A 15,434-nucleotide genomic window follows, 5' to 3' on the forward strand; every position below is an offset into this window, starting at 1 on the left:
CTCGGTCCCCTCTGCCGGGCTGCGGGCCGGAGCCGGAGGCGGGGCCGCCCGGCAGCTCTTCCGCCCTCGCAGGCACCATGGCGGCCGGCAGAAGCGATCTGCGGGGCACCAAACACGGCACATCCCCAGGCGTGAGGCTGCCGGCGCCCTGCTCCGCCGGCAATGCCGGGCGCTCCCGGCGGCGGGGCCGGCCGGCAGCCGCGCACCCCGGCGGCGGCTCGTGGCTGCCTGGGCGCTCGGCTGGTAGCCACGGGTGCCCCGGGGTTGCCGAGGTTCTCCGCCCCGCCATCACTGCCCTTCTGCCTCTCGCCGCCCGGCGTGACCCGCGCCTCTCCTGCCGCTCCCGCGCAGCCCTGGCGGTGCAAGGCATGAAGCTGAGCAAAGCCCAGTACGATGAGATAGCCCAGTTCCTGGGGCACGTGCAGCCCACCCGGCAGAGTCTGAGGAAGCTGAAGGAGAAGTTTCCTAGGTAAGTGCATCCCGCCTTCCGGCGCGGGCCCCGGCGGCGGCCTGCGGCTCGCTGCGGCCGGGCGTGGGGCCGCGGGGCCGCCGTGCCGGCTCCACGCGGAGCCCCAGTTCAGGCCCCACACGGTACAAAATCACCAGCACACACACACAAGTCGATGGCAAGCGACAGCTCGCTGAAGCTGCCGCTGGGAGCAGGATACTGCTCCACCCTCCGTGACCTGAGAAGTTGGCACAAAATAAAGAACACTTCACCCGACACACTCCCAGTGAAAGCTCTTGGGGCCCTACACGAACTTCTTAGACAGCAAGGAGGTCTTCTGATGTGAATAAAGCCTTACGGTGCAGGACGAGCCTCTGTGGCTGAAGCCAAGTATGAAATACATCCTGCAATGCCATTGCCCCTGTTTCTTGGGGATAAGGAACTTTATGGATCCATAATTCTGTGCTTGCTGCTGCATTCCAGTTGAAACTGGACAAGGGATCATCTTTTTACCTGTGGTCATTCATGTGTTTCTTTGCCTGAGCTGTGTTGAAAATTCTCAAAGACATTTGCAAATGACCATGGGCTAGCATGGAAAGGTATCCGTGACAGGATGTTCTCCCTGCACCAATCTTCATTGCTGAAATTTACTTGCTACCAACTACAACAGAGTTCTAACGATGTTGCAATGTTTTCACTTTCCTTTCACGTTTGGGAGAAGGACTGCTATTGCTGAATAGGACAGGAAAGCAAATTGGGTTCTGTGGGGAGAAGAGTGATGCTGTTTCTAAAATCACAAGAAATAATACAGAAGAATTTAGGGGGTTAGATATTGTACTAAGTTTGGTGAAAGAGAGAAATTAACAAAACAGAAATCATTCACATACTTCCTGAATGAACCTTGCTAGTCTTAACCACAAGTGTAGTGGAAGAAACTGACACTGTGTGTAACTTACAATAAGTGGATGAAGGGCCAACATTAACGTAGGCTTTTAAACTGTCCAGTGAAATCCTTTCCTTTTCAGGAAAGTGTGAGAGAATTGTCCTGTTACAGAGAAGTAGTGTTAATAAAGCATTGTGGTTGGTTCAGGGAGTGCATTGAGTTACGTTTTGGGAACCCAGCTCACCTTGCACAGTACTTCTGCAACTTGGAAAAGCACTTACCATAACAACGTGTGTTTTAGGAGCTTAGTCTTGGCTTTATCACTTCAGTGCTAATGAAATTAGGACAGAGTATTTGTGGGTATTTGTGTGTGCATGCACACAAATACCCACAAATGTGCATGCATGTGAACATACACATGCACATGTTCTCTTTTTCTACTCTCCTTATAAAGTTGTCTTGAAAGAAGGTTAGAATTTGGGTTGGTTTTCCAGGTCAGTCACTATTTTTAGGGACCTGCTTCCAAGACAGATCCATAGGCACATGAGTATTTGTTAATCAAATTTGTCCCAAAAAGACTGGGCTTTTCTGTTATATTTTGCTTCCCAGTCCACTCACTTGGTGCTGCAAAAGATCCATTGAATCCTCTGTTTCAGAACTTGATGACTCCTGAACAACCATGTGAAACCAGCAGTATAGGATTATTTAGGAAAAGGATTCTGTGTGTTTTTCTAAAGGTCCTGGCTCGAGTGTGGTGAACACTGAAAAGCAAAGGTTAGTTGTAGTAGTTGCTTCCACAATTAAGTGGCTATACCCTTATCTTGTTATTCACATTATGACATGAGAGTGGTGTCTTCTGAATTTTGTTTGTAGATCTCTCCTGAATTTTGTTTGCCCATGCTACAAGAAGGCTAAAACCTTCTATATGAGCAATGAATTTTTAAAAATACCTGTCTTAAGTGTATTTTGAGGAGCTCTGTACATCTTCTTTCTGGAAGTGTGATATTTCTTTGTTGTCTCTGTTTATTTCTCATAACAGGTCAGATATAGAACATAAACAATACATTCAAAGGCCACTGCTTTCCTTAGCAGTAAGGAAGGTGTGTTGAAATAGATACATGTTAGGAAGTGGAAAACAGGCATTCTCTATAACCCTTATGTTGTAAAAGAGGCCACAAGCTACAGAGATTTGTAAACTTGTATGACATCTTAAGGGGGAGGCTTTTTCAGTGATTTGTTTGATAACTGTGGATTAAGTTTTTCTTATAATCTGGAAATTTTGTCATTCTCTTCTAGGACAAGAAGGGTCTGACTGTACATTCTGGCTGGATTTTTAAATTTCTCTTTATGAAAACCAGAATGAACTAAAGCCCCCCACCCACCTCAACTTTTTAATTCAGTCTTTTAAAAAAAATATTCCAGAATCTGTCATGGTATCTGCAGTGTGATGAAGGTGTCCATAGCCAGTTTCTCATTATTATGTAGTAACAGTTGGTGATTCAAACTGGAAGGTAGTATCATCCATAATAGCTGCTTTCACCTTGCACTTTCAATCTTTCCCTGGGAAGGATTGGTATTCCACTGGTAATGTAATACATAAATTGACAGTTTTCAAATATTTTTGGTTCCTAGTGCCTCATAGATCTTGTGGGTCTTTGGATTTCTGCATTAATCTGCTCAGTTTTTTTCTAATACTGTCTTATCTCTTGGTTCTTCCCTCAGCCGTTGTATTTCCTGAAGCCTCGCATGTTATGCTCCTAAATTAAAATCTCTTTCATGCTATGTGAAAGGGCCTACTCTTGTTCTACAGTTCCTCCCTAAGAATAAATTGTAATTTCTGTAAACAACTGTCACAGTGTAATGCACAGGTACGGTGGGTGGTAGCTGCCACCCTGACCTGTGAATCTAAGAAAAATTTTAACAGAGTAGTTTGTGCTTTACTATTACTGAACTACTTCACGAGGTGAGATTATGATTTCAAATGAGTATTGTCATGTGACTTATTAATGTCAAAAAGTCAAAATTAAACTGCTTCTCAGACTGTTTATAAGTATTTTAGTACAAGCATTGGGAATTCTTATATTTTACAGCCCTGTAACTTTCCATACAACATGGATTTAGTCTACTTTGCTTAAAATCCAGTTATTTTGCAAAAACTTGGATATCCAATTGCTGTTCTTTTTCTGTTAATGCTGTGCTTTGTATTTCATGCCTGGCAATTACCAATGTATTATTCATTTCTTTATTCTTAAGGTATTTGTTACATCCTCAGGAGTTGTCTCCTAACATGTTCCCATTTAACAGCAGGGTATTTGGATGACCTGAGGATTATCAAAATGTGATTTTGAGCACTAAGCACAATAAATCTCTGCCAATATTGGATCACTGATCCGTAGTTCCTTTGATGTTTTTCACACATGGACTGATAATTCTGTATATTCAATGTTGTGCTTTTCTGTTGAAGTGTATCACCTTTTCTGTTTAGTTTCTCATCTGAATTTTTCTATTTGCTAATTATTTGTGGTTTTCTTTATTATTTTTGTATTATATTCTTCAGCTTTCCCTTCAGCTATGGACTCATGTTCTTCTGAGATACTATTCTTCTCAGTGACAGCTAATGTCTAAACTGAATGAGCCATTTTAGGACTGGTTTTAGGCCATTGCAGGAAATGTTCTGAGAAAGTTAAAATCCTTTTTTTCAGTGCATGTTTCTCTCTTAAATGGTAGTTAGGAGCTGCCTACAAGTAGAATGTTCTAGATACAAATCACCTTAGAACTACCTGTTTATAGTTATAAGATGTAAGTTAGACCTTTAAAATTCTTTTTTCAAAGACTTGTTCTGAAAAGTCCAACTTCTGAGAGTTAAATTCATACCCAAACTGATATTCTAGTACTTCAGTTTAACTATTTACTGTTTTAGTTGTTTCAGTTCTTTTGTTCTTGGCAGAATACATTGTTTCTCTCAGGAACCTTTTCTAAACCTTCTTATATGTAGAACATAATTGACTTGTGAGTAGACCCTTCTCAAATATATACCTGGCACATGTTTTGCTGTTTTTCTTTGTATCCAAGTCTGATTGAATATTGTAATTTTCTTGACCAAATCTTTGTCTTAGTTTAAGACAGTTTAAAGGGGAACACTCTTAAATGAGTTCTCCTTTGTTTTCACCAATCCCTTTCAATCAATAAGGAGAAACACAATACAAGTAGATGTAAGTGAAAAAAAATAACAGTTTACTAACAAGTGAGACTGCAAAAGGGAGAAATAATGGTAAATAACCACTAAATAGAAAATTGCTAGATCTCACAGACTCTGCTAGAACATAGAGAGACCCAAAATAGCAAAAACACCCTTTCCAAGACGGTGTCCGCCATAGGTGACCACTGTAGGGAGAGAAATGAAAAATGGTGGCAGACCCTGCCCCTGAGATGGTGCCTTTGCAGGCAATTGTGTGGCCTTGGAGACAAAGGGAAGAAAGCCCTGGGGAAGGCAGGAGCTTACGGAGCATTTCTAGTGGCACATGAGAAGTGCTGGCACCTGTGGGGTCAGCATCACTGCCCACCAGACCCTGATGACGTTGGTGCTGATGTCTCTGAACTGTGGGTATGTTGCGGGGAAGAAAACTGGTCTGTCAGCCCTGGCATGATGTGACTGGGCCCCAGCAACCAGCTGGCTTGGCAAAGTTCACTCCAAAACAGTTTTTGATTGTAAAATGCAGTTTTCCCGAATGGCTACTATTGCAAGCCCAGGAAAAAACTGCAAACAACCTCCCAAAGTAACCCCTCCAAAGCGGAGCCTCCACTTTCAGCACATGCTGCCAGCAGTGAGTTTGTTCCCCACTTCCCAACTCCAACTTAAAAAGGGACTGCAGCAATGCCCCCTCTGCCCTGCGGTTCCAGTTCTGGATGCACTGGATCTTAAAAAAGGCCAAAACAATTTTTGGGCATGGATAGATATGGAATATAGTAACATTTTGGGTTACATGACAGTCTTTCTTCAGTCTCTGCCAAACTTTCTAAGGATGTAAGCTTTGGTGACCCCATTCATGATGATACTGTCTTGTTTGTTTGGGTTTTTTTAATGTGAGGTTTTTTTCTGGTTTGGTTCTGTTCTGAGTGCTTGAGTTTCTTACACCAGCTTGTGCTTGAATTGAGGATGCAGAAACATTGTAGCCTTGAGCATCTTTTAGTGATTCCAAAACCCATGCTTTTCAAGTTCTCGAACTGAACTGTTGTGAAACGTGTTTCAGTCCATTTCAGGAGTGCTATATTTTTCCATAGCACAATTTGTGTAGTCTGTATTGTATCTCTTCCTTTTTTCATGTTGTTAAACAAACTTGGTGCCTCTAGCCTGACTTTCCTTTAGGTACCTTCACTTGCATTTCTTTAAAAGAAGCATTAGTTTCTGAGACTATTTAAGTGCAAACTGTGTTACGGAGATTTTCAAAGTACTAGTGTTTTGAAGTATCAGCTGACTTATCAGCAGCTATGTGCAGTTCATCACTTTTGTGCATCTATTCAAAAAAGTACCATTCTCGTGTGATCAGGAGGATCTTTTTTCACAGCAGAAAGGTAAGGGAACCTGGCATAAATGTAAGAGAAGTACTTTTAGAATTTTTTCTTCCTTTTTTTTTTTTCCCAGTAAGCCAGAGGAAAATGTGATGCACAGCTTCATATTGATACACTTGAGTATGGCTATTTGGTTTTAATGTATGTAACTTCATATTTGATTGTTGGAATGTACACACTTGGTTCCCACAACATATGGAGATGGAGATGCACATTCCTCTACATTGGTGACCTCTACTCTTCATTCCGTAGTATCATTCAGTTTTCCACACATTTACAGTAATTGTTTTGCTCTTTCTCCAAATTATTTCTCCAAATGACACCCGGCTGGAAAGCATCTCAGCAAGTTTAATTTTAAAAAAAAATGTATCTGCACAGTAATGTGTTACAATGTAAGTTGGAAAAAATAACCTGTTTATTATTTGCTCAATTTTATCCCTTTCTCTGTGGTGATTCGTATTGAAACAGAGGTCCTAAAGAAGCTTAAATGTATGGTATGAATATTATTTCTTTTACCAGCAGTTTAAGAGTGAGGAAGATTCTTTCTCCTCTTTTCCATTATCTTTGTTGCCTCTGTTTTTTTACTTAGGGTTGGGGGTGGATGGGCCACTCGTTTTCCTCTTGAAGCCAATTTTATTTACAGAGCAATATATTGCTTCTTTGTGAATAATTTTATTCTGCTTTCATGCAGTTGCTTAGATTGTTAAGCAGTACTGATGAGCCCATGATGGTTGTGGTGAGAAACAGGAGGAATTTTTTTTCTTTCTCTCTTTTTCTTTCCAGTTCTGTGTTCTGGTGTCTGGAGCCCGCAGATTGAGTCCAAGTGGAAGGAGAATTCTTTGTGCTTTGCTCTAGTGCTCTTTGGAGCTGCTGTTGCCTGGGAAGGCAGACTGGCAGTGAGGCTCATGAGCAGAGGGCAGATAGCTGCCTCCCTGGCTCGCAGAGTTCGAGGCTCTGAACTCGGGCACAGGATTATTAGACAGGTATTTATGAGCAGGCATCCTACTGCTGTGTGCCACTTCACTTGCACTCTCTTCTGCCTAGAAAGGTTCTTGTCATAGCAAACCCAACATTATTCTTGTAACTTCTGCTCTCCCTGATCTTCTGAATAGTTGATTAATTACTTTGAAAAGCAGAACAACTAGGCTATTTTTCATTACTTTGCACACACTGATCTAGCAAATCTCATTTGGAAGGTTAGCTTTGTGCCTGTGAGTGATAGAAACTTATTCTGGAAAAAAAAAGTTTAAAGGCACATTTTAAACTCCTTTCTCTGTATTCTCAATACTTAACAATGACATAAATTCATGCTCTGCTTATATAAACAATCCCATCAAGTGGCAAGTGCTTGGTACCACTGTACCGTATTTAAATGTTCTAGAGTATTTAAGAAGAGTATCAATGAAACAGTAAATTTTCAAAGTTTTATACTTCCTTTTATATTAGATTTCAGAATAAAGTTTGACACAGAGTTTGTTTTTGTCTACTCTATGTAGAACAAACCTAATATAATTTAAAATTTGTTATGTACTTGAAGCTGCAGTAAACCTCACAGGTAAACAGATAGATAATAAGAGATGAGAAAGAGGTCTTGGGTCATTAATTGAAAAGAGAATTAGCAATGTTCAAGTTTCAAGAAGTGACCCACAATAAAATGTAGCATATTTTAAATAATCCTAAAATAGAATAAAAATTAACTGTGCAAAGTAATTATGTGAACAACTGATAATACTCCCTTTGGAAAATGTTCTTGTTATTTGACCCCTTGGTAGAAAATCTACTATACCACAGCTTTGATAGGCTGAACCAGTGGGCGGTTTCTCTTTTCACTTAAATATCAGTGAACAAGCGTTAAAGAACTTGTAACTTGTTGGATTTGATATGACTTGCTAACAAACTGTTTGCTAATGTTATGACAACTGGAAGGGTACCAGTGCTCTCCTGTAATGTGAAATATTGTGAAAGAAATCAACAATATCAGTGTATAACTCAGAAAAACTTTATGTCCTTTATTATTCATTAAATTAAACAGAAGATACTGACTTAAAAGCCAGATATTGATAGCAGTGGGCGGTTTCAGAGTAGAATGGAAAATAGTTTTGCTCACATTTGTGGCTTTCCCAGCACCAACAGACAATATTTAGGCAGAAAAATTCCACTGGCACATGTAAATACTAAATTTTGTGGACATGAGTGCTTTCTTTTTTTTTTTGGAGAGATAGAAGGGGCTTTTTTTGAGTTGTTTGCATGTTACCTATTAATAGAAAAGTAGGTATAATATATGTGTATGCCAGCATGACAGTTAATTTTGAAGGAAGTCCATTGTAGTTTTCTGTCAATTTTTTATAGGTGTAACCATTTTCTTCCTTACATGCACTCCCACATATGTTGTCCATCCTAGCAAAATACAAGCCTATTTTAAATGCTAGTCTTGAAATTTTGTTTGAAATACACAAGGAAAATTAAAGTTTTATTTTCTGAATTCTTGAGTACTGATAAATCTCTTCCTTTTTTCTTAATGTTTTCCCCTTCCAGTTTGTGAAGTGTTACCATATGGGAGTACACTTCTTTTCATAAAAAAAAAAAATTACATAGAACAGGACTTACTACACTTGTGAAATTCATTTTGGCTGAGTAAAGGGAAACCTTTTTTGGCCTTGAGGAATTTATACAAACCACTTAGAAGCCAATCCTATATCCTTTGAAGATTTGATGGTGAAATACAATGATTGGAGGGGGTCTTTTAAAGCAGATGTGGAAATTAGTTCCCTGTAATTTGAAAATGCGTTCTGAATCTGTTGGAGCTGTGTGTTAAGTGCTCTTGTTTAATTCAGAAGAAAATAAATAAGAGAGAGAAAAAAGAACCAGAAAAAATGCAGAGAAAGGAGAAAACAATAGGAAGAAAAGAGAAAAATATAGACAAGAAGGAAAAGAGAAAAAATGCAAGAGAAAAATAAATAAAATGGAGAAAAAAGAGAGAAAAGAAAACAGAAAAAGAGCAGAAGAAAATTTTAAAAGGGAAAGGAAAAGAAAAAAGAAAGTCTTTTCTTATGTCAAAGCTGGGAGAATTGTCTTGGTCACCATGTACACTACTGTGTTGATTTGTCAGGTTTAATTTGGTTGTACTTTCTGTCACTTCTTAAATTCCTTAGATGTGATAATCACTGGTAGGATAGGAATATAAGTCTTGTGACACAGTCTTTTTCTATGTATTTCATTCTGAAGTAAGCTTGATGTCATCAGACAGACCAACAGATGTCTGTAGATTTAAGGGCAAGATTATGGTGGTTGTTAAGGGAGGATGAAGTGGAAGTTTTAACACTGACCATATGTGCTTTTTAATTGACTTGTGGATTTTAGGATACCATTATATTCATGTTGCTTGTATTTAAGGAATATTGTGATAGAAAGGTAATTCTTGATTGTATTTTAGAAACAGCTCCATAATGTATCATTCTTCTGAAGCCTGAAAACAAGTCTAGGCTCAAGTTTTATGAGCGTAGGCAATTTGCTACATCAGAATGGAAAATATTTTATTCATGCGTTGTTTTTTGGACAGTCATATTCTGGGCTATATTACAATGGCACGATAAATTGCTGAATACACTGTCTGCTGAATATGACCTCACCATGAAAAATTTGATGCATTAGAGTAGGAAAGGTTGGAATATATCAACCTTAGCTGACAAGGGATTTTGAATTTTGACCTAACACAGATGACCTTTGTGTGCAATAAAAGTGAGTTTAATCTCCAGGTCAAGGTTGAGGTGAACGGTAGGGCAATGTGGATTGGCTTGTACTGGCTGTGTCTGGATCACACCTAGCAAGCAAAGAAATCCAAGGTCTTTGCACTTCAGAGTAACTAAATGCTTGCTTACCTAAACTTTACTCATATCTGTTATACCACATTTAAAAACTTGTTGTGCTGTAGACAGCTAACTCCTCAGCAACTGTGGACTATTTCATTTGAAGCTCAGTGTTTCAGAATAATAGGCATGAGGTATGTATATTCTGCTCCTATAGATCACTGAATAGGTAAATAAAATTTCTCCTCTAGCGCGCAGAAGAAAGATTTTTCATGATATTGTCTTGCTATGAAACGGGTGAAATCTAGAAGCTTTGTTTCTTTGACAGCTCACCTGTCTTTTGAACATCCGAAGTTTATTCCTAAGTGTCTTATGCTTTTAAGAGGAATGTAATTAAGAGGGTTCTGATATGTTTCACTAGGCAAATACAAAGAAAACAGGTCCTTTTGAGCACTCCTTTGCTGTAAAAGGTATTTGATCAGAAAAGCTAAGTTACAAAACGGTTTGGGGATTGTCTAGGTTACATAATAAAGACATATAGATGAATTTAAATAAAATATTGTCACATTTATAGTAGTCACAAACAAAATCCATCTTTTCAACTGGCTCGTGTTCTAGGAGTGCTATTTCACTGAGGTATATTTGCTGAATACTTTACACATTGAAGAGTGGTAGCAGTGGTGCTGTTGGAAGGAGCGAGTTCTCTTTAAATCAGCCAGAGGAAAAAAAGTTTGAGACTAATGGAAAGAACCTCTACTCCTTTAATAGAGCCTGCAAAATATATTCTCCAGGACTGATCAGCTCTGAAGGCTCTAGAGGTTTGATGATTGGAATGGCAGGAAATCACGCTTTCAGGACATAACGAATTGACTGGGCCATCCATCATTTGTTAGCATGCGCTGAAACACAGGGTTTGTGTGCAGAGGTCTGTGATTTAGTAAATACTTGGGAGATGAATAGAGCTTACACACAAGGGAAGATATTGCTGTCCTTCAGCAGCCTTAGACACAGATCCCTGCTGAGAAGGCCGTCTGACAGCAGCTCATCAGTAACTGGCCTGTCACAGTCAGTGATGCCCACCAGCCATCCCCAGTATATTAAATGCATTTTTAATATCTGCTTCAGTAGATTTAATGAAGAAAATTTAGTTTCCATACTCTGATCACTGCTTTCTCAAGTGTTTTAAAGCATTGACCAAAGCACTTCCAGGAAAGGAACTGTGCTGATAACAAGAGGAGTTCATTGAAAATCAGAATGAAACAGGAGTCTTATTATCCAAATAGTTTCCTTAAATCAAAACAAAAATGTTTGGAAAAAGCAGTGATGATCTTAGAAACAATTGACCCTCCTGCAGAGGGACCTTATGCAGCAGGCTGTGCAGCAGCGGAGATGCAGGGCTGGGAAAAGTGTTTGCACAGTGGTTCTGTCTAGTGTGGCAGAGCTTGCCAAAAGGCAAAATTGCATTTCTTAGGCTGTTGTGTGTCAGTAGCAGAATTAGATCATCATTCTGTCTGGCTTTCAGGGTCCAGAGAGAAGGGTGGCTGTGAATGGAGGAAATGGAATAGATCAAGTTTTTAATTGCTAGCATAGATTTTGTTTTGGTTTTGGCGTTTTTGCAAGCGATGCTTTTGGTGCAAATAATTGTAGCATTACATGGTGTTGTATTAACTGATGTAAGAAACAAATAATAACACACAACTGAAAATAAAACTGCTGTTTTTATAACTTGGCAAACTCATTGAGAGCAGTTCCATATTGACATTCTATGTGTATGGATTGTACAGAATTACATTTTAACTTCATGGCAAATGATAAGATCTTTTGCTATCCATACATATAGACAAACTTCATAGTTATTTGATTTTCCTTCCAACTTTCAGGGAAAACTTCTGTTTGCATAAAAGCAAATAAGTTGATTTTTGTTTTTTAATGAGATTCAATGCTTATGATAGTTACTTCAAGACAGCAAGATAAGCAACTTGATTTTGTTGGAAACATCTATTCGAAACATTGACTTCTTGAGCTTTTTCTCTCTCAGGAATCCATTCTGTGTTCGCAGAAGAGAAAGCAAGTCCTGAATGAGACCTACAAATTTGATTCTTGTATGTGTCAAAACAGTAATATATGAAATGCTTATTATTATAAAAATTTAAGAAGTGTCCTAAATGCTTACATTTTTATAACACATAACATATTAAATAATACATTTTCTTGTTAGCATCTGTTTGCTGTCATTTTAGCAGATCCTATGATTTAGTACTTAAATTAATGACTACAACCATTTTGGTGCTGATATATGCCCGTTATGGCTTATCACATCACTTTAAGAACCAGCATATATGCTTCTACGAGAGTAATTTTTTAATTGTTCATTCCTTTAAGTTCCTGGTGGAAGTAACATCCCGTTTTCAGTGTGAAAGTTTCAGAAGCTTGAATTACGCTCTCAACTGAGTGAAATACTGCTGAGCATTAATTTCTGTAAGAAAAGGCAATACAGGAACTGACCCTAATAAAATTGCCTTCTAAGACAAGCCTTATAGAGTATTGTTACCAAGAAAAACCAACAACATTGATAGAGGAATGAAAAGATAATACCCTGTGTTCTTCTGATCAGGTGATGGTTAAAAGCCTTGTTTGTTTTTTTGTTTGACTAATTGGTACCATACAAGTAGAGTTAAAACTCCCATAGGCATGCTGTGTTACTAGTTTTCAGCTTGTATCTCATGAAATCCTTGTTGTCCATGGACTTCAAGTGAAGAATTCGAAGTAAATTAACTTCTTGTCAAAATGCTTAAATTTGCCAAACAGGAGCCTGTGCTTATCATGGGAAAAACTTTATGATTTGTGAACAACTTAGGATGAAAACTTCGGTTTTTAAGCAACTAAAGCATTTTTTTACATATCTTATGTTTTATTTGGGTACAAACTTTTTAAAATATTCTTGTGTCTATAACATGAGTAATGATAGTGATTTGAGTAGAAGATACTATCCCTGCCATTGCATACACCAGTATACTCAGTTGCCTGATTGATAGTGACAGTCTCATTGCTTTGTTTTGCAGAATTGTTGAACTTTACTATCTTGCTTTATCCTTTTCATCTGAATAGAATGTTAAGTGTTGCTGTCTATCCAAATGTGGAAGAAGGCTTCAGATCAGGATGTAGTGCTGAAGAGGACTTTATTGTTTGGGTGATTGTCCTCTATTTGCAGGTCTGTATTTATGCCTTCTAAGTCTTGGAAGCATTTGATGGTCTAGTTTCCCATATACCTCCACAAACTTCAACACGGAACAAAAATGTCCTAAGATAGCACATATTCTTCTTTCGCAGAAAGCAAAATGTTGTCAAATATTCCTGTGAACAAGACATGTGCAATAGCAAAAGTATTCTTTTATGCAATGCAGCCTGTCTGAAACAGTTTCAAAGGAAACACAGAAACTGTGACCAGGATGGAGGTAATACTTGCTCCTGTGACTGAATTGCTATATATAAGGGTCTTTTGGAGTTCCCTGTTGTTAATTGAGGAGACAGACAACAATAAAGACATCATGTATCTCTATTTCTATTTGTGGTTGGCTGGGAGATGACAGAACTTCTTATCAGTCTTCTGTTGATGCTGTTATACCATCAAGTCCTTTACTGCGTCTCTTTGGTGGAATACAGATGCTCATTTGGAGACTACAACTTGTGGAGGGTACGGTAGGCGGAGAGTGTGTTTCTATATATGAAATGGCTATTGAACATTAGCCATTTATGGCATTAGTTTAAAGTGCGTGTTGTAAATGCAGCTCTCCTTCAGTTTTCAACACAGCTGAGTAATATGTCCTCCTAGACAAGTGCATTTTCTTGGGGTATACAAAATACAAAAAGAGAAAAAAAAAACTTGAAAGCTAGATCTCTGGTTCTTATGGAGCTTAAAAAGAAATATCTGCTTTGACCAGTTGGCAGGTACTCCAGTAAGCCAAGCAAGTTCCAATCCAAATGAAGTTCAATGACCTTATTGCAATGAGTGATCTAACACAGGAATATGTTTTCCTTTATCCTGTTATTAGGAACAGGAGAATATAATTGTTGACCAAAAAGAGTAAGTTGGGCTACATTTATTATCTCATTTGTATTGTGTTCCTTTAATATCAGTGGCCTGAGAAAGAAAGGAAAATGGTCCTTTATGGAATAAATGCGTAGTTTCAGTCTAAATATTTTCCTAGCCATATCTGTCTGCTTGATATGTCGTCATAAAAGTGCTGAGCATTTTTTTCCAAAAAAAATTCCATTGATTGCCCAACAACTATTATTCACAAGCTTCCCACTTACACTTTTTATTTTAATTTGCTATTTAGACACAGACCTCAACAGTGACAGACGATCATTCTTACACATTGTTATTTTTTGTGGTTTCAAGTTTTCTGGATAGAGAATTTTGTCCATTTATCTGCAATAGATGACTGTCATTCTAACATTTTAAATCTCAGTAATTTAAAGATAATGTTTCAGCTACTGTGTAGAAATGAATATATTTTTATGTAGACAGATTTAAGGAGGTCAGCATGTATCACGTATTACTTGTTTGTGTTAGTTTGTTTTGTAATTCTAAGCTCTTTAGTTTTATTTTCAAGAATATCTCTCTCTCAGTGGAACTTTGCATTAGTGGATCAGGATGTTTACTGAAATAACCAGTTGAAATTATTAAAATATGCAGTGGAAAGCAGCGTGCTTAATTTAATGTGCCTCTGAATATTAAATGCAAGTAAAATGTTATATAGACATGAAGCCAATTGTTATAGTATATGAAGCAATAGCTGTGTAAACCCTAACCTCGTAATTTTGCAAGTTCTACTTTATCATGTGGCTGTAAAAGGCAATCAAAATAAATCATGGAAGATGAAGAAATATTTTCTAGGGCTTTCTGTATGCTTTCAGAAGTGGCGCTTGATCCATGAAATTTTAGTAAGCATATTAAATAATACAATGTGATGTGCGACGTGTCAGGGCTGATAAATTATTTTGTATAGGACATTTATACAACATATGGTGAGCTGCTATGTGAACAGCTTAATGACTAAATTATGTTAATCTTTCTTGCCATATTTATTTTTCATTTAAGAAAAGGCATTTTCAAATTTTTATTTTACTTTTTTTATCATGTGTAGATATAAGAAAGGTGTAGGTCATCTCTGAGAAGCCGTGACAGTGATCCAAGGTTCCTCAGCTGTGCAGTGTACATAACACAGATGTTGGGAGAGTCATCTGTCAGCTATGCCTCTCCTATGGAGTTAAAGTTCTAGGGGGAAAAGAATTCGACACAGTGCTGTCACTGTTACATTTTCACAATAGAAGAGCATGCAAATAGTCAACCTCCTGCTTAGCAGTAGTGCCCTGTCTAATGTCTGTGGTGGTTAGAATAAAAAAATAGTGGGTGCATCTAGGGCTCATAGATCTGACAAAGGTCATGCTATGCTGGGCATTTGAATTGGAAATTGTCTGGACTTAGATTTTATAAAGCTCCCAGTGTTGTCGGGGAAAATTTCAGCAGGGTTTTGTCCCTAGAGAGGCCTCTTAGGCCCTTTTCTGTCCTATGAATGAATTTAGATGTGAGGGTTTCTCTTGCCTTAAAACTGTTAAGTTCATTTTGCATACATCCCTAGAGAGAAAAACTGGCAGATGCTTTTGTCTTGGAAGTGTTTAAAAGAAAACTGCAGAACGGGAACAAGGGAGAGAAGGGGCCCTG

At 38.4% G+C, this 15,434-nt stretch overlaps 1 protein-coding gene across 2 annotated transcripts in view; it reads left to right on the forward strand.

Moving 5' to 3' along the window:
- Positions 1 to 214: 214 nt before the first annotated feature.
- The window catches only part of CDIN1 (CDAN1 interacting nuclease 1), a 124,607-nt gene continuing 109,387 nt past the window's right edge, over positions 215 to 15,434 (forward strand). For both annotated transcript variants that reach the window (XM_039705465.1, XM_039705466.1), the window contains exon 1: positions 215 to 469. In XM_039705465.1, coding sequence (XP_039561399.1) covers positions 369 to 469 — 101 coding nt within the window. In that variant the 5' untranslated portion in view covers positions 215 to 368. The remainder of the gene's footprint in view (positions 470 to 15,434) is intronic.

The sequence above is a fragment of the Passer montanus genome, unplaced genomic scaffold (genome assembly GCF_014805655.1).
Source record: "Passer montanus isolate IOZ18808 unplaced genomic scaffold, ASM1480565v1 scaffold18, whole genome shotgun sequence".
Taxonomy (NCBI): Eukaryota; Metazoa; Chordata; class Aves; order Passeriformes; family Passeridae; genus Passer; species Passer montanus.